Raw genomic sequence first — 21,292 nt, forward strand, 5'->3', positions numbered from 1 at the left:
GGCACTGCCACCTGACCAGCAGCAACCCATCGCTGGGGTTTTCCCGGGAAAAGACGGCAACCTCGACTCGCCTTGACCAAGTTTCCTCGACGCCGAAGGAGGCGCGTGCCACGTCGCAACTCGGCCAAGAACAACCCAAATACAAAACACAATTGCGGAGGGGGAGTCTTAAATTGGACTGGGCGAGGCAACTGTGCGTTAATGACAGAATAAAACGAAATCCAAACATAAATTACGCGCTTATCAATTTCATTTATCTTTTGGATTTCGCTCTGCTCTCTGCTCGGCGAGAGTTTCGTTTCATTTCGTTTTCATTTTGATGGTTTTGTAATTGAGTAATAAACTTTGGTATCGTTTCGTTAAAGTTGCTTCGACTTTGGCCAATTTCCCCAATAAATTTTCGCAACTTTTCCCCGCCGTTCCTTTCGGTTCTGTTTCTGTTTCTGCGCTGGCTTCTGCTCCTGGTCATTGCTTGTACTCCTTCTTCGCGATAAGAGCGGAAAAGCAGAAAAGTTTGGTCTTGCCATCATTATATTCACTCGCCTTCGAAAAGCAACGGTTATTCTGGCGTTTATTGTCTTCGACGCCTCCGATAAGTGACCATAAAAAGTGTCGTTATCAAAGTATATACTTTTGAGCAGTCCTGCGCTTCGATTTGTTAATGAGTTTCTGCTGGATCGAAGTTTGGAGCTCTGAGTGGCGTGGGAGAGGAGGGGGAGGAGAGGAATTTTCCGCCCGACAGTGCTCTCCATTTATCAAGACCCCTTGCTCTTCAAATGCGTTTCTTCCGTTTTAAACTTTAAGGCAATTTGAGCGCAATCCATCAAGGTGACACGCAACCCCCAAAATCGGAATGCAACCCCACAAAAGCTCGTCGCCCCGTTTTGATATCCCTCCATCCATCCGCGCTTGCGAGTGCATATCTCCATAAACAGAGCAATTTATTTCAATCAAATTTAAATGTGCAAATAAATCCTGAAGAGCAGGTCGAAAAAATAGCTTGAATGGCATCTCCGCAGCGCTTAAAGCTTAGCTCGCAGCTTCTGTCCCGTCGACCGGAAATTGCCGCCTATCAGATGAGCAAATCAAAAAATTGTCGGTCATTGTCGATGGTAGATGGTCGATGGGGATGTCGCTTGGCACTGTCGCAGTGCGCCTAAAATGACACACAATAAATTTTTATTTGCCGCTTTATTAAATTTTATTTGCCTTCGGTTGGGGCGAACTATGCTCTCATCCGTCCATCCTTCTGCGTCTGCCAATCGTCTGGCATTGGCCATATACACACCCGTGCACCCACACACCCGCACATCCACATCCTTCCCGCAGGCTCTTTTTTTGGCCAACAACTGGCGGCTGAGTGAGTGGGCGCGGGTGGGCGTGGCTCGTCGCGGAAAAAGGCAAATTCATCAATTACTTAATATAATTACTTTTGGCTTTCGGATTATGCATACATACTCTGAGTTGCACAGACACACAGGCACACAGGGAGCCAAGCGGGACCAACATTAATACTTAATATAATAAATTGTAGCCAGTCAGTGGGCGCTGGCACTCGTGGGCTAAAAGTCCGGTTGCCGGCCAGATCCACCCTTGCAGCAGTCCCCGAATCCGAATCCCCCCAGTGAATCCCCAGTTCCAAGCCCCTTTTATTGCATATTTTGTGGACGGAAAGGCAGCACCCAAAAAGGGAGTCGGACAGGGAAGGCTGCGTCTGACTTCTGGGCACTGATGCTCCTCCTGCCGCTCCTTCTGCTCCTTCTGCTCCTGCTAGTCCTGCTGTTGTCCTGGCCGGGAACTGCAACTCCATACACGCAATTACCAGTAGCTCTGATGAAATTAACAGCGCCGACTGGACGTCGAGGGCACTGGGGTGGCACTTTGGAAGGGCAACATTTCGAGGATTCCAGGCAGCCTGTTTGCCGTTTTAATGGCTTTTAAAGTGCAGCAGAGAGCAGGAGAGAGAGGGGCTTAGTTCGTGGCGATCGTAATAAATAAGTTCACAAGAAATTGTTTGGGAAATGGAAAACAGGGCAGTCACGCCGTTGACTTTGGAAATGATTGCGTATGCAATGTATGTGACTGTATTTGCGAAAAAAATGCAAATGTGAAATCCCTTTTTGGGTGCCAGAGTCTCCTAGCTTAAACAAATGTAAGAACTAAATATATTCATCCGAACTTATGCAACTTTTCGACTCTCTTCTCTTTCCAGGTACGTATGGCAAAAGTTCACAGTGGAATCATTAAAGAGTTTTCCATCCGAGCGGCAGATGATAATTCAAAGTCCATTAAAGTCGGAAATGCTAATCCGCATTAGTGTCGCCGATATTAATATTAATATATGCCAACACTTTGCGTCACGACCCCCCGGTTATCGGCCAATAAATGGGCAGTTTTATGGGCCGGCATAAATTGCCATAATTCTACCGTTTGTCAGTTAATAATTTTACATTAATTTATTGGAGCTCATAACTCTGTGGCCACCGACTCAAAGGCAATTCGCCCAGCCATCAACTTTACGTCTGACCACAATTTAAGGGGTTTTGGGGTTAGAGCGGTGAGCGCTTGGTGCAGGCCTACAAAAAAGTCAAATAGTAATATAATTAATTCGCCTGACAATTAGAGCCGAGCATAGAAAAATTAATAATTTCATAAATTCCATAATGTCAAATCCATTTCAGCTTTCGATGCTCTTATGGCGGTTGTTGTTGCGCATATTTAATGGCCATTGTTGAACACAATTAAAACAATTAAATGCCATAAAAATGGCGAAATGCTGAAACGGCAACAACAACGAGCCCTCATAAATAATAGCAGTTTTAGTAAAAAGCGGCAAGAAAAACAGGAATTATGACAATTATTGGCAATAATATTAAAGCAATATTAATTGACACGCCAAAGCCCAGGGAAATGTTAACGACAATTTTAATCACACTTAATCTATTTACCGCACATAGAACGGGATAAACGGGCTGAGCCTCAGGAGGCTTAAGCCATGGTTAATATTAGAACTAACCCCAATCGGCGGCGGTTTTCTTTCGCTGGCCGGGCTTTTCGCGGCTCACCCAACTGAAATTGACCTCGTCACACCAGCCACTAGGCAGGCAATTGGCGATTTCACACACTCCCCCCTCCGACGACGGCTCTGCCCAGGGACTCGCCTTGTTTTTCCTTGCGCTTTCACCACTTTCCCCCGACTCGTTGTCGCCGTCGGTTTAACTTTATTAAATATAATGGCAAACCAATTTTTTCGCTATGATTTTTATTAGTGCGCCGTTTACGGATGGAAAAAGCGCAGTGCTCGCTGTGCCGCTCTCGCCGCGTTGTTATTTTTATGCAGGTATTTCAGTCACAAGCCAGAGAGCAAATAAAATATGCAGCGGAACAGGCCATGGTTCATTAAGTATGCGCCATGTGGCCGGCCAAACAAACGAGTGCGCTCGAAAGTATGCAATTGAATTTAAATATTGCAAGTGCATGTCCTGGGCGTCAGGGACTCGCGGGAAAGAAGGGGAAGGCGGGGGGAAGGGGGATGGCAACTGCGGAGTTATTTCGCCCGCTCAATGCTTTTTGCAGCTGTGTGCGTTAATTAACACAAACTTTATTACAAAATGTCTGCCGCGGCAAACTTTAATGGCCGCGCATTTCGCCCCCATCGCTCGGCAGCCCGCGAACTGCGCTCACTTGTATATATCAACATAATGAAATTATAAGCGGTTTGATTTTAATATAAATTACTTTTTATGAGACAATAATTGATGTCCGCACAGGCGGCTGCCGTTTAATGATTATATGCCAGTCATGGATATGACGAATCCGCGCCCCAAGCGGTTCGCTTTCGGCTCTCTGGGCAGTAAATACAATCCCCTACGACCAGATCCCCAATAAACTTCCAAACGCTTCGATGGGTCCTTTTGACTACGACTGCACCAGGACATTGGGACATTGGGCACTGGCGGGAACTAATTTCAATTAATGGCGATAAGGCTGCCAATGTTTATTGACTATAAAATAGGAAACCGAGCCGCGATCGGAAAATCAAGGAGAGAAAACAAAAATAGTGCATATAATAACGTTGATAAAACAACGCTCGCAGTAATTTAAATTAAACGCATTTAAATGATAAAGGTGAATACTGGGGGCAAAAAAACAGCGAGGCCGAAAAAAAAACACAAACGTGCAAATAAACAATAACGCAAAAAAGTACGCAATAAATATGGCTGCGCTTTACAGTTCATTAAATCGAAAACAAAAGGCAGTCCCAGCGTTTATTTTTACCTTTCTCCACGACCCCAATAACAACAAACAAACAAGTTTAAATGCGTAATTAAAATATACATTTTTTTGGCTCGCCTTTATTGCACTGCATTTAATGCTGGCTTTATCGCAATTATTGTTATTAGTTTGCCAAAAGCGGGCCTCGGCTCACCTGCACCTGCCCCCGCAGCAGCCGAATCGCCGTGCAAATTATGCAAGCATATCGAGCTAATTAAATTTAAAACCGGAAGTGCCGAGCTGCAGACAATGCGAGCATCCTCGTACCGTTAAGCACTAATTTACACGCGTCGTAATTATAAGCGAGTTTCGACCCTTGAAAGAGGATCAAGGGGGGAGCGGGCAGAGGATCCTGGACGGGGCACGTAGCAAACGACAATGCGAGGTCCTTGTACTCCACTCCGAGCTGCGTGCTGGCCGGCGGTTTAATTGGTCTAAAAATTGCACGTCAACGTAGATAAATTTTTATTTGAAAAAGTTTATTAAACATTTGCATTGCTCAGGCTCCTCACGTACCCTCCATCCCGCCTTCCCCACCTCCACCTACCCCTCCCCATTCTCGTCGCCCTCAATGGGCACTTGTGTGACGTCGTTCTGGCCATTGGCGTTCTCATTGCAAACTTTTTCACAGTTGCCTTTTGGCATTGCCGTTTGTGTCGCTCTCTATTGCTCTTTCTCCTCGGCTCGTTTTTCTTTTTGTTTGTGCAAATTTTTGTTATTGAAAAAGTTTTGCGTTTTTGTAGAAATTATATGCGAAACTTTCGCTTTGTAATTACATGCAGGCAGTCGTCCTGGAAATTCAGCTCTGGCCCGGCCAACGCCAGGCGCAAAAAGTCCAGGAGCCCGAGGCCATGAAATGTTATCCCTACGTGTCCAATTACATGTGGGACTGCTGATTGGCGACACTAAGCGTTAAAAAAAATGGGCAGGGACACGGACCGCTTTCATAAAATTTAATCCGAACCAATATTTTGCCAGGGCAAACAACCAGAAACGGAATAGACAAAGCTTGAGCCACCCTACACTATTAAGCCGGGCATTAAGCGACTAACGGCAAACAAGCCAACTCCACCACGCCCCCAATCCCCAATCACGCCCCCCGTCGCTCGGCAAACAAAGGCGGGCGCTCGAGAAATCTTATTTATGCTGCGAACACTGAAACTGTTATCAAATAATTTATTCGTCTCACCTGCAACAACAAATTAAGTTTTGTTTTCCGCAACCCCAACCTCCTTCCACCCAACCACCTATCCACCCACCCACCCATCCACCCATCCAAACCCGTTCCGAAAAAGGTAAAGAAAAATGAGAGGACCTGGGAGAGGCGGCGAAAAGTCCGTGGGGCGGACAAAGGAGCGTAATCCACGTGCCCCGCCACTTTCAACTCATTAACTGCCCGCCCGGGCCATTAAGAGACTTATTTTCACACTTGCATAAACTCATTTAGAGCGGGAACAAAACCGAGCGGGAGAGCCACCCCAGGACACCCGGGACTCGCCAGGACTCGGTAGACAAGCCGAAGGAGCGGCAGAGTCGCCACCTTATCACACGGCACGTCGGCTGCGAGCGCATCGTGACATAAAATTAATGCCCAACCGACAATTTTAATCGGCAACAGTTTTTGTCTTGAGTTATAGCACCGGGAGCAGAACGGAGCACCGGGGCAACCTGTAGTCAGGAGTCTGGAGTCTGGAGTTTGGAGTCTGGATTCCGCAGTCAGGAGTGCGGAGTCTGGGTCCTGGAGTGGCGGTAAACTTTCTTGCAAGATTCCGCCAACTTTTCGGGAGACAGACAAAGAGAGTCAGCCGGATGCGTATATTTAAAACTTATTAAATTGCTATAATTTATACGACTTATCTCGCCCCGAGGGTTGCTTAAGCGGCAAAAAATCTCGCTGCATGGCTACGGGCCACGGGCTACGGGCACACGGCGAGGGCAATTAATTTACATGCAAATCGTGCCGAAAGTTTGCTCCCCCTCCCAAATGACACTCATCTTTAAGCCCCACTGAACGGGGAACGGTGAATGGTGAACGGTGAACGGGGATCTCGGAATTCAGAACCCAGAGCCCGAGAACCCGGAATGCGAGTCCGGATACGGATCCCGTCTTAAAGCCGCACATACACTTGATTAGAGCTCGAGGCGGTACTCAGGTCGCCCGCTGTGCGCCGCCTGCTCGAAACAATATGGCGCCGAGGACTACGACCCTTTTGGGGTCTCCTCACGAACGTCGACAGGTTGCCGCGTCGTTAGAGAGCCCAAGTCCCAAGTCCTTTATTGTCCCTGTCTGTCTGTCTGTCTGTCCGCCCGTCCGTCCGTCCGTCTTTCCGTCTCGCTGTCTTGCTGTCTTTGCGCGCCTAACAAATTGCAGAATTTTTTGTGTTGATTTATCGCACAAGAGCAGCGGCGGCAACAATAAAAACAACAACTGCGGCAGGGCGAGCGTGAAACGAGCGTGCATTAAACATTCAGTAATGAGTTTAAAGTTTTAAATGGAATTTTTGATTATAAGCAGCCTCGCAACAAAGGACGGACCAAAAGCCATTCGAAGTATCGCAATTTGAGCCCACTTACGGGTGTAATTACGAGCGAGTCGGCTGCCTAGCACATATTTCCGCATTATTCCTGGCATAATAACCGGCCCATGAATGCGCGATTAGATGTATAGGGAATATGACAGTTTACACCGACACTTGCCCTCCTTTCCCCTTTCCCCTTGAAGGGGTTGCCAAGACCTATCGTGTCCTACATTTCCACCCCAACGCTCCCGGCCTTTCGTCCCATTGTCAATCCATCATAGCCCCTTTTCCCGGATCCGGATCCCTTCAAACCTTCAAAGGCCCTTCTTAAGCCAGCAGCAACCCCATCAAATTCCGAGGCAAATCTCTGGCAATCCCAACACTTTGTTCAAACATATAAACCCGGATCTTCTTCCTGCGCTGAATCTCCATCTTAAGGGGGGTTTCTTTTCAATTTGGCCGAGGACACACGGCAACGCGAGGCCATTAAACGCTTTAAAATCAACATCAACACCGATGACGACGACAGGGGCAATAAAGTCGACCCAAAAATTGCTTCCTGCGCACATAAAACTCAGTCGGGGCCAGAACACAGCCTAAAATACCTATACACACATTCGGCGGAACAACTGCTGAGCGCCGCAAACAAACGCGGTAAAAGTAAACGAAACACTTTGCCGCCCTTCCACCGGTTGCCACTGCCACCGCCACTGCCCTCCCATCGCCAGCTCCCAGATCCCAGCCCACTTAATACTTAAATGCAAACGTGTAAATTATGTGATTTTTCCCCGGCGGCCATGTTTGTTTGCAAACTCCATTACCAACATGGCGGGAGCCCCACTTCCCTTTGGCAAACCTCCGCCTCCTCCGTTTTACCTGTTTGTTTCAAGCAATCGTCGCGCTTTGCCATTAAAATGCGAGGAATAACAAAAAATACAGGGCCCCGACTCTGCTCTACTCTGGATACCCCTTTATGTGCCTTTATGTGTTTTTCATGTACTTTTATTTGATTGTCGCACGCTTTGGCGCCCCACAAAACCGGGGGACGGGCCCTCTATTTAATGGCGGTGTTTTTTAGTGCTCAAAATATTAGCAAATGTTCATTAACGGCTATGCAAATTGGTTGTAGCCAGTCCGCTGGACTTCGCAAAAGGCAATTACTCAAAAAGTACTTAACACACAATTGTTGCGTGTGCTCAGGGAATGGGAGTTGAGCCGAAGCCCTCGGAAAGCCATTGCCCTGAACTACGTATCGAATCCCAATTGGATTTCGCTCTTCTGGGGCAGGGCTCATATTCATATTCAGCATACGCCCAAGCCCTTGGTCTTTTAACTTTGCGCCTTTCCACACTTGAAATAATTTTTAATTACGAGGAGAAGAGCTTTAACTATCTACTTTGCAGCTCATACCTTGAGTGCTTACGCAAGGGATGATGGAATATTGACCCAACACATAAGTTCATTTATTTATCACATAGCTAAGGACTTACGGAAAGCACAGCCATTAGATTTATTGCAATAGAAATAACTACACTCCCTTGTAAAAGAGTATCCGTAGTTCGATCACTTTCATTCGGTATTCGGTCTTGTTTTCATCTTCGTGGGTAGCAAGAGCAAAGTAAAGGGGGCAGCAGGGCGAAATGCAGCCGCCTGGAAAGCCAATTAAAATGAAATCAAGCCAGGCACTCGCCCACTCAATGATGTGCCTTTTGGCCTCTTTCGCCCGAAGGCCCCTCTTCCCGGGGAGCTTAGGGAGTTTATTGGACTACAACACCTTGGAGCTCGCACACAAGTGGGATGTGTATAAATTTGTAATTTTAATATTGTTAAAAATGTTAAATTGCACGCAGCATAAATCACATTTGTGTTGCATTGCCGGGGAGGTGGCGCCAGCTTGTTGCCATACTTTTGTGGCCCGGAGGGTTGACATTACCCAGCGACACATTATACTCTCGCCATTACTGCCAGCTGCGCTCGCCACACTATTTATACTTTTTATTGTTGTCGATGCTAACATATCGGCAATCCCACCACCACGCTTACAGGCGGCAGTGCTGTTTTAATTTAAGCGATTTACTCTCGGGTTCATAAAACGGCCGCAGGCCTAATCCCCATTTTGCATAAAATGTCAATGTAGTGAAATGGAATGAAATTAATAAACCGAAATTTTATGTTCCTGGAGCCAAGAAGCAGCAGGCCGAGAAGGAGTTGGCACAATCCGGCAGCTCGAAAGTTTCAAGCGGGATAAAGCCAATCTCTCCGACGAGTTCATCGCGTTTATTGGACTGCTGCAATCAGGCTGGGGGTTCGGGCCAGAGCAATTGGGTTCGTATTTGCCGGGGGAGAATCGAGCTAAAGCAGACGTATTTGTGATCTATTCCGGCGATAAATTGAGCCGAGTGGGCGGCGGATGCCATTTATCGTGGCATACTTTGTCGTGTCTGCCATTACGTTTAATGACCCCGCAGCACTTTCATCTCATCAGGCTGCAAACACTTCCGAGGGAGCCGGAGCCTCCTTTTTAAAAGCATCCAGCGCCCATTAACTTGTGTGAATTTATATCAGTCATTGGCCAACTCCGACTACCGACTACCGACTACCGACTACCGACTACCGACTGCCGACCACCGACCACCGACTGCTGACTGCTATTATGCGTTCGTTAATTATTCACACACAAATACTATCGCCTCGCCTCCCAGCCCCTTCGTCCACACGTTTCGGCCATAAAAAGCGCCCGTCCCGCCTGCCACGCCCCCTTAACGAGGCAACTAACTCCGGGCTTCGCCCAGAACTCTCGGCTTAACCTTTGGCCGCCCACCCGAGGGTCTCCACTGGGTGTGGGTGTGGGTTTGGGGATCTCCTCCCTGGACATTTATGCATTTCCCCGCCACTTCCCCGCGCACATATGGCGGGATCTTGACATTAAATAAATCTAACATCCCGTATACGCTTAGTGGGCATCTTTAACACTCATCCGCACATTCCCGCAAATGTGTGTATATGTAAAAAAATGACGCAGACATTATTCACGCTATCATTGGGCACACACGACGGGACAGGGTCAAAAGGCAGACGGGGACGGGGATGGGAAGATGGGAGGATGGGGAAACCCATTGTGGGTTAGCCCGAAACGCGTCGAAACTATGCTCTCGTGGGCTTGGGGATTGCCGACTGCCGTGGCTCGTTCTGCCAGAAATTACAACGATTTTTCGTGAAAGCGAACGTTTGTCACAGGACGAGCGCAAGCGTATGACTTTCCACTTTCCACACTCACCCGCTCGCATTTAAGCCACATGTCGCCAGTAGTTTGCCCCTTCGCCGCAGAATGTGTAACCGAGTGAGTCTGGCATTGATAGCAAGCATAACCTCGAAAAACGACCGCCCTAACTTTATTGCCTGAAAGTGAGCGCACTATGAGTTGACCGACTGCCGCCCGGCTGATTGCTATGGCACCCGAGCCACGGCTCAGTCGAACAAAAGCTGGCTGCGGTGTGGCAGCCGTCGGAGAATGTCAAATCCCAGTCACTCGGCGACTCCAATCCCTCCGAAAAACGATTCACCCCGTGCCGAACGCTCCATGTCACATAATCGAATTATCATCATGGCATCAACAAATGATTTCAACTTGCGTTGTCCCCAGGTCCTGGCGCTCCTGCGGCGTTGCCTTTTTTCACTTCACTTCAGCCGCCACAGTCATCCTTAGCCACCCTCGATCCACAACAACACAAGCAGACAAGCGGGCAGGCAGACCTTTCCCCCCACTTTCCCCTCTTTCCCCCATAGCTCCCGCTGGCTCCTGTTTTGCCAACGTCATTGTCGCTGGTCATTTGCGCTGCTTACTTCTTCCATTCATTCGCCGTTCGTCCATTTCATTTCGCTGGGTCCTTTTTTCAGCTTTGTTCCGTCTGTCGTCTCGTTTGTTTGAGGTTATGTTGAATGTCAGTTTGTTATCCTTGTGCAAATCCTTTTATACAAATGAAATTTGCGCCAAATGGCGATAAGCAAAATACAATAGTGTGCGGATGGTCTGCACAGACATCAGCTCCCTCCTCCCTGCTTTGCGGTTCCCCAGGAAACGGAGCTGTCCGAACCTGGTTTAAATGGGAAATCGCACGCTCAAATGCCCGAATTGATTACTAACCCGACTCCCGTTTCCACCACCTCCTCCCGTTGCAGACATACACAAGAGCTCACCCATCGACCTCAAGAGCGGCTCCGCCTGCTCCACCCCCACGAAGGACACGCTGAAGGGCTACGAGCGGAGCACGCAGGGCTGCATGGGGCCTGTGCTGCCGCCGCGCAGCGTCATGAACGGACTGCCCGCCCACCACTACTCGGCGCCGATGAACTTCCGCAAGGACCTAGCCGCGCGCTGCTCCTCGCCGTGGGTGAGCGTGGTGGCCATCTCGGCGCTGCTCGTCGGCGTGCTCATGCTGATCCTGCTGACCACCTTCGGCGGGCTGCACTGGACCCAGTCGGCGCCGTGCACCGTGCTCGTGGGCAACGAGGCCTCCGAGGTCACAGCCGCCAAGAGCACGAACACGGACCTCTCCAAGCTGCACAACTCGTCGGTGCGCGCGAAGAACGGACAAGGCATCGGACTGGCCCAGGGACAAGCGGGACTCAGCGGAGCGGTCGGGGCAGGAGGCTCCGGCGGCGGATCGTCGGCGGCAACCGTGACGACAGCCACCTCGAACAGCGGCACCGCCCAAGGACTGCAGTCGACGTCCGCCTCCGCGGAGGCCTCCTCCTCGGCGGCCACCTCGCAGTCCTCGCTGACGCCCTCGCTGTCCTCGTCGCTGGCGAATGCCAATAATGGAGGTAATTATGCACAACTTTTAATTATTTTTAAATGAGTTTTCGCAAGTTTCGTCCGCCGGGCGGACGTGGCGTGGGGCAACGGGCGAGAGATTGAGAGAGAAAGCCAAGACGCCGGAGTATTTAGCGCTTAGCGCCCTCGGCGGAGACAAAAGTTTATTGTTTTTGCAGGATTTTTTAGCCCGAAGTTTGCGCCTGACAGACAGACAGACGCCTACGCCGGATAGGGATTATGCGAATGCCGTTTTCATTATTTCTCGGAACGCCTTGCCATTTCTTTCAATTAAAGTTCAACTTGAGCGCGTTCTTTGGGATTTGTCGGGCTAAAATATTGCATTAATTACTTTTTTGAATTGACAGCGAGTCGCTTGGCGAGGCGGCAGTCGGAAGGAGACAGTCGAAAGTTTCCATTGCCACAGCTCGGGTTATTCTCTTTCAAATTGTTGGCAGATATATTGCTTTCTCTCAGCTCTCGCCCGCTCACTAAAGACCTCTTTAACGGGCTCAAGGCCAGACAACTAGGATTGAATTAAAATCACATTTAACGCTTAATTTAAAGAGGTGGAGGGCACCCGGGGGTGGCTTCGGATGGAGCCACCCAACCACAAGGGCACGAGTACAGAAAACGACTCCCACTCCTTGTCCTTTCGACTCGACTCGACTCGATTCGAATCGATTCGATCGCTTTGTTTACCTGTAGGAAGAGCAATGTCAACGCAGCTGTCAGTCAGTGGAGCAGGAGATAAAGGACGACGACATCGGCGGAGCTTAATCGAGGCACAGGACGAAAATGATGTGGCTACAGACGAAACTTTCGGCGACTTAATTACAAGCGAAAGCCTCAACCAGCAGCTTGCCGAAAAGTATTTGGCAACAACCCCGGCCAAAAGCCCGACAGACGTCGTCGATAAAACTTTGCCCCGAATCGATGGAGTATTGGGTCCCCAAGCGAGCGAGGAAGAGACCAGCGACTATGTCTATGAAGACGAGGTTGAGCCGGAGACCACCCAGCCGCCCAGCCGGAGACCCAAGACGTGGCAACAATTTGGCAAATCATTAAACAGCTATTTGCGCAGCGCTGCTAAAACACTGGTCAACAAGAAGAGGAAATATGACGACGGGGCGGATGGGGAAGAGCACATTAAGCGGGAGCTGGAGCAGGAGCTTCTCGAAGCGATTGGGATGGCAACGGAGTCGGAGACCAGCACATTGGTTGCTGTTATTGATGACGATAATCAAAGTGACAACAGCAGCTCAGGCCCAACGCCGGAGACGACTCCAAGGAGTGACGCCGATGACACTGTTGAAATCAACACCACCCCCCCACCTGAGAACCCCACAGCTCAGAGCTCTTTCCCCGCCGCCTCGAGCCGGGCTGCCGTTGAAAATGATTTTCAAATCAAAGGCACGGAGGCTGGGGGGTCGCAGACGGAGAAACCTGCCACTGATGATATCAATAATGAGCGTGATTTAGCTGACAACTATGAGGTAGACACCCAGGAGCCGACATCACCAGCCACTCCCCCACAAGGTATAAATCAAACCCACATCGACTGTGAGTCGAGTCGAGCCAGTGGTGTAGAGTTGCGACTTGGGTTCAGGCTCAAGAAACTTGATAGCGATGCTTTTATCCAGGGATTCGTAATTAAATCGATCGTTGGTAAAGTCATGAATACCATTCGATAGTTATTTATTAGAATACATTTAAGCTTGCATGGATCGATATTTCGTTCCTCAGCAAAATACGCTAATCAGGTCTTGATAAAAGCATCGATTATAGATTTCTTGAGTCTAAACAGCCAATTCTATACCACTTGTGCTAATTACTCATCGACGATTTGTAGACAAAGATAAGGAGAATATGGACAGCAGCGGGAAGTCACCGCAAACGAATCAAACGGAGCCGGATTTAATGATGAGCGATGCCTCGCACTTCGAGGATATAGATATCGTAAAACTAGACGGGGCTCCCATCTCCCAGGAAGAGGAGGTTTACAAGACAGCTGAAAAGAATAAACCCAAGATGGACCTACCTCCTCAAGTAGATGCAAGTGAAAACGAGGTGCTTAAAGAACAGGACAACGGCGAGGAGGTGCCTCTTCATTTAAAGCCCCTTAAGCCCTACGTTAGTGAGCAGGTGGATGTGCCGGGCAAGCGCATTTTCCTAAACCTGACAATAGCCACCGACGAGGGCAGCGACTCCGTCTACACACTCCACGTGGAGGTGCCCACCGGAGGAGGGCCGCACACCATAAAGGAGGTGCTGACCCACGAGAAAGCGCAGAATGGCCAGGCCGACAGCTGTGTTCCGGAGCCACCTCCCCGGATGCCCGACTGTCCGTGCAGCTGTCTCCCGCCCCCAGCGCCTATCTACCTGGACGACAGCGTTGACATTGACTCTGACCCACCAACCGCGCCTCCGACCACCCCAGCTCCTCTGGAGAGGGCGACCATTCTGAGCCATGACCACAGCGAGGAGGACGAAGACGGGGTTGGGGATGCGGAGCCATTGGCTGCTCCAAGCACCGCTACTAACCCTCCGAGCACCGAGATCGATAACCACATTGCCGCCACCCTCACTGAACCCACTTTTTCCGGTGCTAGTGGTGAACCGTTTGCATGTCCAGATGTGATGCCAGTACTGATACTGGAAGGTGAATTGTGCACACTTGTTGCTAACTCCGCTTTTTCTAACAAGCGACTTACTAACCCTACTAAGCGCTGTACAGCCTTATTAACTTTTAGTCTATGTAACTCCACCAGCTCATCCCTCATAAGCCGCCATTTGTACAAACGAACCCAAAGCATCAACTACTGGCATCACATCAGTACTAGTCCCTAGATTTGTTTATACTTGAAATATTTCCTAGGTAGTATACTTCATTTGCGGGGGTTTAGTTAGGACACGACCTGTACAAATCGTGTCACACTACCAAATAATACTACATACATACGCACTATGCCTTATCGATGACTAACCAGAATCTAATCCTCTCTGTGTCTCTATCACCCCCATTGCACGCTCGATCCGCAATCGCTTTGCTAAACCAGGAGCGCGAACATTCCCGGCCCGAAGCTTCCCACCGGACGGCACCACCTTTGGCCAGATCACTCTCGGCCAGAAGCTGACCAAGGAGATCCAGCCGTACAGCTACTGGAACATGCAGTTCTACCAATCGGAGCCAGCCTACGTCAAGTTCGACTACACGATTCCGCGGGGCGCCTCCATCGGAGTCTACGGACGGCGCAATGCCCTGCCCACCCACACTCAGTACCACTTTAAGGAAGTGCTTAGCGGATTCAGTGCCAGCACACGAACGGCCCGGGCCGCCCACGTAAGTAGCCTGCAAGCAAATGGCCCCATCCCGATTGTCTACTAACTCATTTGTGTCTTTCATGCACCGTCCATCTTCCATACACCACCACCACGCACTCGCACTCGCATCACTCGCTCGCTCGGTCGCTTGGCCTAATTCCGCGCAGCTGTCGATCACGCGGGAGGTGACGCGCTACATGGAGCCGGGCCACTGGTTCGTCTCGCTCTACAACGACGACGGGGACGTGCAGGAGCTGACCTTCTTCGCGGCCGTGGCCGAAGACATGACCCAGAACTGCCCCAACGGCTGCTCCGGCAACGGGCAGTGCCTCCTGGGGCATTGCCAGTGCAACCCGGGCTTCGGGGGCGACGACTGCAGCGAGAGCGTGTGCCCCGTGCTGTGCTCGCAGCACGGCGAGTACACCAACGGGGAGTGCATCTGCAACCCGGGCTGGAAGGGCAAGGAGTGCTCGCTGCGGCACGACGAGTGCGAGGTGGCCGACTGCAACGGGCACGGGCACTGTGTCAGCGGCAAGTGCCAGTGCATGCGCGGCTACAAGGGGAAGTTCTGCGAAGAAGGTAGCGCTTCGGTCTAAAGTCCTCTGTCCCCAGTTACCAGGTTGCCTCTTTCTCGACCCCGACTAACACTCTACCCCTCTTCTCCCCCCAGTTGACTGTCCGCACCCGAACTGCTCGGGCCACGGGTTCTGCGCCGACGGCACCTGCATCTGCAAGAAGGGCTGGAAGGGACCCGACTGCGCCACCATGGACCAGGACGCGCTGCAGTGCCTGCCCGACTGCTCCGGACACGGGACCTTCGACCTGGACACCCAGACCTGCACCTGCGAGGCCAAGTGGAGCGGCGACGACTGCTCCAAGGAGCTGTGCGACCTGGACTGCGGCCAGCACGGCCGCTGCGAGGGCGACGCCTGCGCCTGCGACCCCGAGTGGGGCGGCGAGTACTGCAACACGCGGCTGTGCGACGCCCGCTGCAACGAGCACGGCCAGTGCAAGAACGGCACCTGCCTGTGCGTCACGGGCTGGAACGGCAAGCACTGCACCATCGAGGGCTGCCCCAACAGCTGCGCCGGCCACGGCCAGTGCCGCGTGAGCGGCGAGGGCCAGTGGGAGTGCCGCTGCTACGAGGGCTGGGACGGACCCGACTGCGGCATCGCGCTGGAGCTGAACTGTGGCGACAGCAAGGACAACGACAAGGGTGAGTACTACAAGCGGTTGTCGAGGTGTGAAGAAGATTCGCTAACCCTTATTCCCATCCACAGACGGCCTAGTTGACTGCGAGGACCCCGAGTGCTGCGCCAGCCACGTGTGTAAGACATCCCAGCTCTGCGTCTCGGCTCCGAAGCCCATCGACGTGCTGCTCCGCAAGCAGCCGCCAGCCATCACGGCCTCCTTCTTCGAGCGAATGAAGTTCCTCATCGACGAGAGCAGCCTGCAGAACTACGCCAAGCTGGAGACCTTTAACGAGAGGTAGGTGCTTCCTGGTGCCAGTTGGCCTGGTCACTCTTAGCCACAAATCGAAATCGAAGCCGCAACGGCTGTGTATAGTTTCCACAATTGGCAGACAAGCTAAAACCCTCTTCTGTATATTGCCGAGAGTCTAGTTGTTACACTACTGTAACATAACTACCTATAACAAATAACCAATAGTTTGCATAATTAATGATTTTCTATGTTTAAATATTTACGTTTTTCGTTTTTGTGCCCTCGTCTAAAAAATCCCCAAAATAAAAACATATCCAACCACACCACATACCAAATATCCCATTAAAATATTGTAAATAAAACCCTATATGTCCTTTGTTTAAACTGAAACCTAGACAGACCATCCTAAGTTAGCTTTTAAGTGCCTTTACGTTAAGAACTATTGTAAGCAGTCTAAGTATTCGGGTTAGATAACAATTATTTCCGATGCCGCTTCGGGTCATCTCGATTTCGGTGTGATCGAAAGCCTAGGATCCCCAACTGGGGGGCAATTATCAAGACACTTACCCATTCTAGCTAACTAGACCATAGACAACCATGCTAATTCAATTATTTTCTCTCTGCTCTCTTCTCTTCTCCACACGCGCTCCCTAAACCGTGTTAAAAAAATAATACATGCCACCTACTAAATTAATCCTGATCCACTCGATACTACCACCCACTAATAAATAACTACGCACATACTCACTACCATACACTATCCACTGTGCGTCACAATATTCTAAATGCTTTGCATTACCCAACGACTGCTAATCGCTCTCGTTGCTCGGTACTTGCTACTCGGTACTCGGTACCCGGTGCTCGTTGCCCGTACTATTTGTCACTCGATAACGAATTACAAATGAAATACTAACAGCATTTTTTGGAATTATTTCAATGCAAGGTAAGCAAGCGAAATGCGGTACTAAAATAATACTAAAGCTACTACTACTCTACTAATACTACTACTGATTCTCGATGGTTGTTTGGTACACTTATGTATACTTTTTTTCTCGTTACCTTGGCTCAACTCACTACTAATTTCGAAAACTTTATCATTATCATTACCGTTACAGTTACAATTACCATTATCGTTTCGTTGTTAGTGTAGCTATCTTTATTTATTCTTATAAGCTCAGTTGGTAGTTTATTTTAAGTTCAATGCCCAATCTTATTATCCAGACAACCAGGCTAAGATGCGTTGGGTTTTTAGTTTACCACGTAATAGATCTAAGCTATGGAAAACTCATTCTCCTACTCGAACATAGGTCAATGCTAGGTCACCAACATGAGATATACCATACATAACATACTATATACTATATATTGTTCAACTTGTAATACCTTTATGTGTTCAACGAGTCTTACGTTCTGTGCGTGTGAATTTTTATTAGTTGTACTTATTTATTGCTCAAGTAGATGCCAATCCTCAGTTTGACTGCTTGCTAGCCTAGACCGTATGCCCAGAAGACCCAATCCCTGCGAGACCCGACTAATCCTTCTTCTCATTCCTCCCGCAGTCGATCGGCGGTTATCAGAGGCCGTGTGGTCACTTCCTTGGGAATGGGCCTGGTGGGAGTGCGAGTGTCCACCACCACGCTCCTGGAGGGCTTCACCCTGACCCGCGACGACGGATGGTTCGACCTCATGGTCAACGGCGGCGGAGCCGTGACCCTTCAGTTCGGACGAGCTCCTTTCCGGCCGCAGTCGCGCATCGTGCAAGTGCCGTGGAACGAGGTGGTCATCATTGACGTGGTGGTTATGAGCATGTCTGAGGAGAAAGGACTGGCCACGACGACCACGCACACCTGCTTTGCCCACGACTACGACCTGATGAAGCCGGTGGTGCTGGCCTCGTGGAAGCACGGCTTCCAGGGCGCCTGCCCGGATCGCAGCGCCATCCTCGCCGAGTCGCAGGTGATCCAGGAGTCGTTGCAGATTCCCGGCACCGGACTCAACCTCGTCTACCACTCCTCGCGAGCCGCCGGCTACCTGTCCACCATCAAGCTGCAACTGACCCCAGACGTCATCCCGGCCACGCTGCACCTGATCCATCTGCGCATCACCATCGAGGGCATCCTGTTCGAGCGCGTCTTCGAGGCGGACCCGGGCATCAAGTTCACGTACGCCTGGAACAGGCTCAACATCTACCGCCAGCGCGTCTACGGAGTGACCACCGCGGTGGTGAAGGTCGGCTATCAGTACACCGACTGCACGGACATCGTGTGGGACATCCAGACGACCAAGCTGAGCGGCCACGACATGTCCATCTCGGAGGTGGGCGGCTGGAACCTGGACATCCACCACCGCTACAACTTCCACGAGGGCATCCTGCAGAAGGGCGACGGCTCGAACATCTACCTGCGCAACAAGCCGCGCATCATCCTGACCACCATGGGCGATGGCCACCAGCGTCCGCTCGAGTGTCCCGACTGCGATGGCCTGGCCACTAAGCAGCGTCTCCTGGCTCCCGTCGCCCTGGCCGCGGCTCCCGACGGAAGCCTCTTCGTGGGCGACTTCAACTACATCCGGCGCATCATGACCGACGGCAGCATCCGCACCGTGGTGAAGCTGAACGCCACGCGCGTCTCCTACCGCTACCACATGGCCCTGAGTCCCCTCGACGGCACCCTCTACGTCTCCGACCCGGAGTCGCACCAGATCATCCGGGTACGCGACACCAGCGACTACTCGCAGCCTGAACTCAACTGGGAGGCGGTCGTGGGCTCCGGGGAGCGATGTCTGCCCGGCGACGAGGCGCACTGCGGCGACGGAGCCCTGGCCAAGGACGCCAAGCTGGCCTACCCGAAGGGCATCGCCATCTCGAGCGACAACATCCTGTACTTCGCCGACGGCACCAACATCCGCATGGTGGACAGGGACGGGATCGTGAGCACCCTGATCGGCAACCACATGCACAAGTCCCACTGGAAGCCCATCCCCTGCGAGGGCACCCTCAAGCTGGAGGAGATGCACCTGCGCTGGCCCACCGAGCTGGCGGTGTCTCCGATGGACAACACGCTGCACATCATCGACGACCACATGATCCTGCGCATGACTCCCGACGGAAGGGTGCGGGTGATCTCCGGCAGGCCGCTGCACTGCGCCACCGCCTCCACGGCCTACGACACGGACCTGGCCACCCACGCCACCCTGGTGATGCCCCAGTCGATCGCCTTCGGGCCTCTGGGCGAGCTGTACGTGGCGGAGAGCGACTCGCAGCGGATCAACCGGGTGCGCGTGATCGGCACCGACGGCAGGATCGCTCCCTTCGCGGGAGCCGAGTCCAAGTGCAACTGCCTGGAGCGCGGCTGCGACTGCTTCGAGGCGGAGCACTACCTGGCCACCAGCGCCAAGTTCAACACGATCGCCGCCCTGGCCGTGACCCCCGACAGCCACGTGCACATCGCCGACCAGGCCAACTACCGCATCCGGTCCGTGATGTCCAGCATTCCGGAGGCGAGCCCTTCGCGCGAGTACGAGATCTACGCGCCGGACATGCAGGAGATCTACATCTTCAACCGCTTCGGCCAGCACGTCTCCACCCGCAACATCCTGACCGGGGAGACCACCTACGTGTTCACCTACAACGTGAACACCTCGAACGGAAAGCTGAGCACCGTGACCGACGCCGCCGGCAACAAGGTGTTCCTGCTGCGCGACTACACCTCGCAGGTGAACTCCATCGAGAACACCAAGGGGCAGAAGTGCCGCCTGCGCATGACCCGCATGAAGATGCTGCACGAGCTGAGCACCCCGGACAACTACAACGTGACCTACGAGTACCACGGACCCACCGGCCTGCTGCGGACCAAGCTGGACTCCACCGGGCGCTCCTACGTGTACAACTACGATGAGTTCGGGCGCCTCACCTCCGCCGTCACACCCACCGGCCGCGTCATCGAGCTGAGCTTCGACCTCAGCGTGAAGGGCGCCCAGGTGAAGGTGTCGGAGAACGCGCAGAAGGAGATGTCGCTGCTGATCCAGGGCGCCACCGTGATCGTGCGCAACGGCGCCGCCGAGTCGCGCACCACCGTCGACATGGACGGCTCGACCACCAGCATCACGCCGTGGGGCCACAACCTGCAGATGGAGGTGGCTCCGTACACGATCCTCGCCGAACAGAGCCCGCTGCTGGGCGAGAGCTACCCGGTGCCGGCCAAGCAGCGCACCGAGATCGCCGGCGACCTGGCCAACCGGTTCGAGTGGCGCTACTTCGTGCGCCGCCAGCAGCCGCTGCAGGCGGGCAAGCAGAGCAAGGGACCGCCGCGCCCGGTCACCGAGGTGGGTCGCAAGCTCCGCGTCAACGGGGACAACGTGCTGACCCTTGAGTACGACCGCGAGACCCAGTCGGTGGTCGTGATGGTGGACGACAAGCAGGAGCTGCTCAACGTGACCTACGACCGCACCTCGCGGCCCATCAGCTTCCGCCCGCAGTCGGGTGACTACGCGGACGTCGACCTGGAGTACGACCGCTTCGGCCGCCTGGTCAGCTGGAAGTGGGGCGTCCTGCAGGAGGCCTACTCCTTCGACCGCAACGGACGGCTGAACGAGATCAAGTACGGCGACGGCTCCACGATGGTGTACGCGTTCAAGGACATGTTCGGCTCGCTGCCCCTCAAGGTGACCACGCCCAGGCGCTCGGACTACCTGCTGCAGCACGATGATGCGGGAGCCCTCCAGAGCCTCACGACTCCCCGTGGCCACATCCACGCTTTCTCGCTGCAGACGTCGCTCGGCTTCTTCAAGTACCAGTACTACTCCCCGATCAACCGACATCCCTTCGAGATCCTGTACAACGACGAGGGTCAGATCCTGGCCAAGATCCATCCGCACCAGTCTGGAAAGGTGAGTGAATCGCAGATGATTTTACCTTGTT

At 52.1% G+C, this 21,292-nt stretch overlaps 1 protein-coding gene across 4 annotated transcripts in view; it reads left to right on the forward strand.

Annotated features, from left to right (window-relative positions):
• The window catches only part of LOC108093571 (teneurin-m), a 127,765-nt gene that overhangs the window by 101,166 nt on the left and 5,307 nt on the right, over positions 1-21,292 (forward strand). The window contains exons 3-11 of one of the 4 annotated variants that reach the window (XM_043207448.1): positions 10,974-11,618; positions 12,316-13,146; positions 13,460-14,269; positions 14,667-14,950; positions 15,099-15,510; positions 15,602-16,147; positions 16,212-16,419; positions 17,291-17,317; positions 17,934-21,261. In XM_043207448.1, coding sequence (XP_043063383.1) covers positions 10,974-11,618; positions 12,316-13,146; positions 13,460-14,269; positions 14,667-14,950; positions 15,099-15,510; positions 15,602-16,147; positions 16,212-16,419; positions 17,291-17,317; positions 17,934-21,261 — 7,091 coding nt within the window. The remainder of the gene's footprint in view (positions 1-10,973; positions 11,619-12,315; positions 13,147-13,459; positions 14,270-14,666; positions 14,951-15,098; positions 15,511-15,601; positions 16,148-16,211; positions 16,420-17,290; positions 17,318-17,933; positions 21,262-21,292) is intronic. The other 3 variants (XM_043207449.1, XM_043207451.1, XM_043207452.1) reach the window with 3 other exon arrangements.

Source organism: Drosophila ficusphila, unplaced genomic scaffold, assembly GCF_018152265.1.
Source record: "Drosophila ficusphila isolate 14025-0441.05 unplaced genomic scaffold, ASM1815226v1 contig_106, whole genome shotgun sequence".
NCBI lineage: Eukaryota > Metazoa > Arthropoda > Insecta > Diptera > Drosophilidae > Drosophila > Drosophila ficusphila.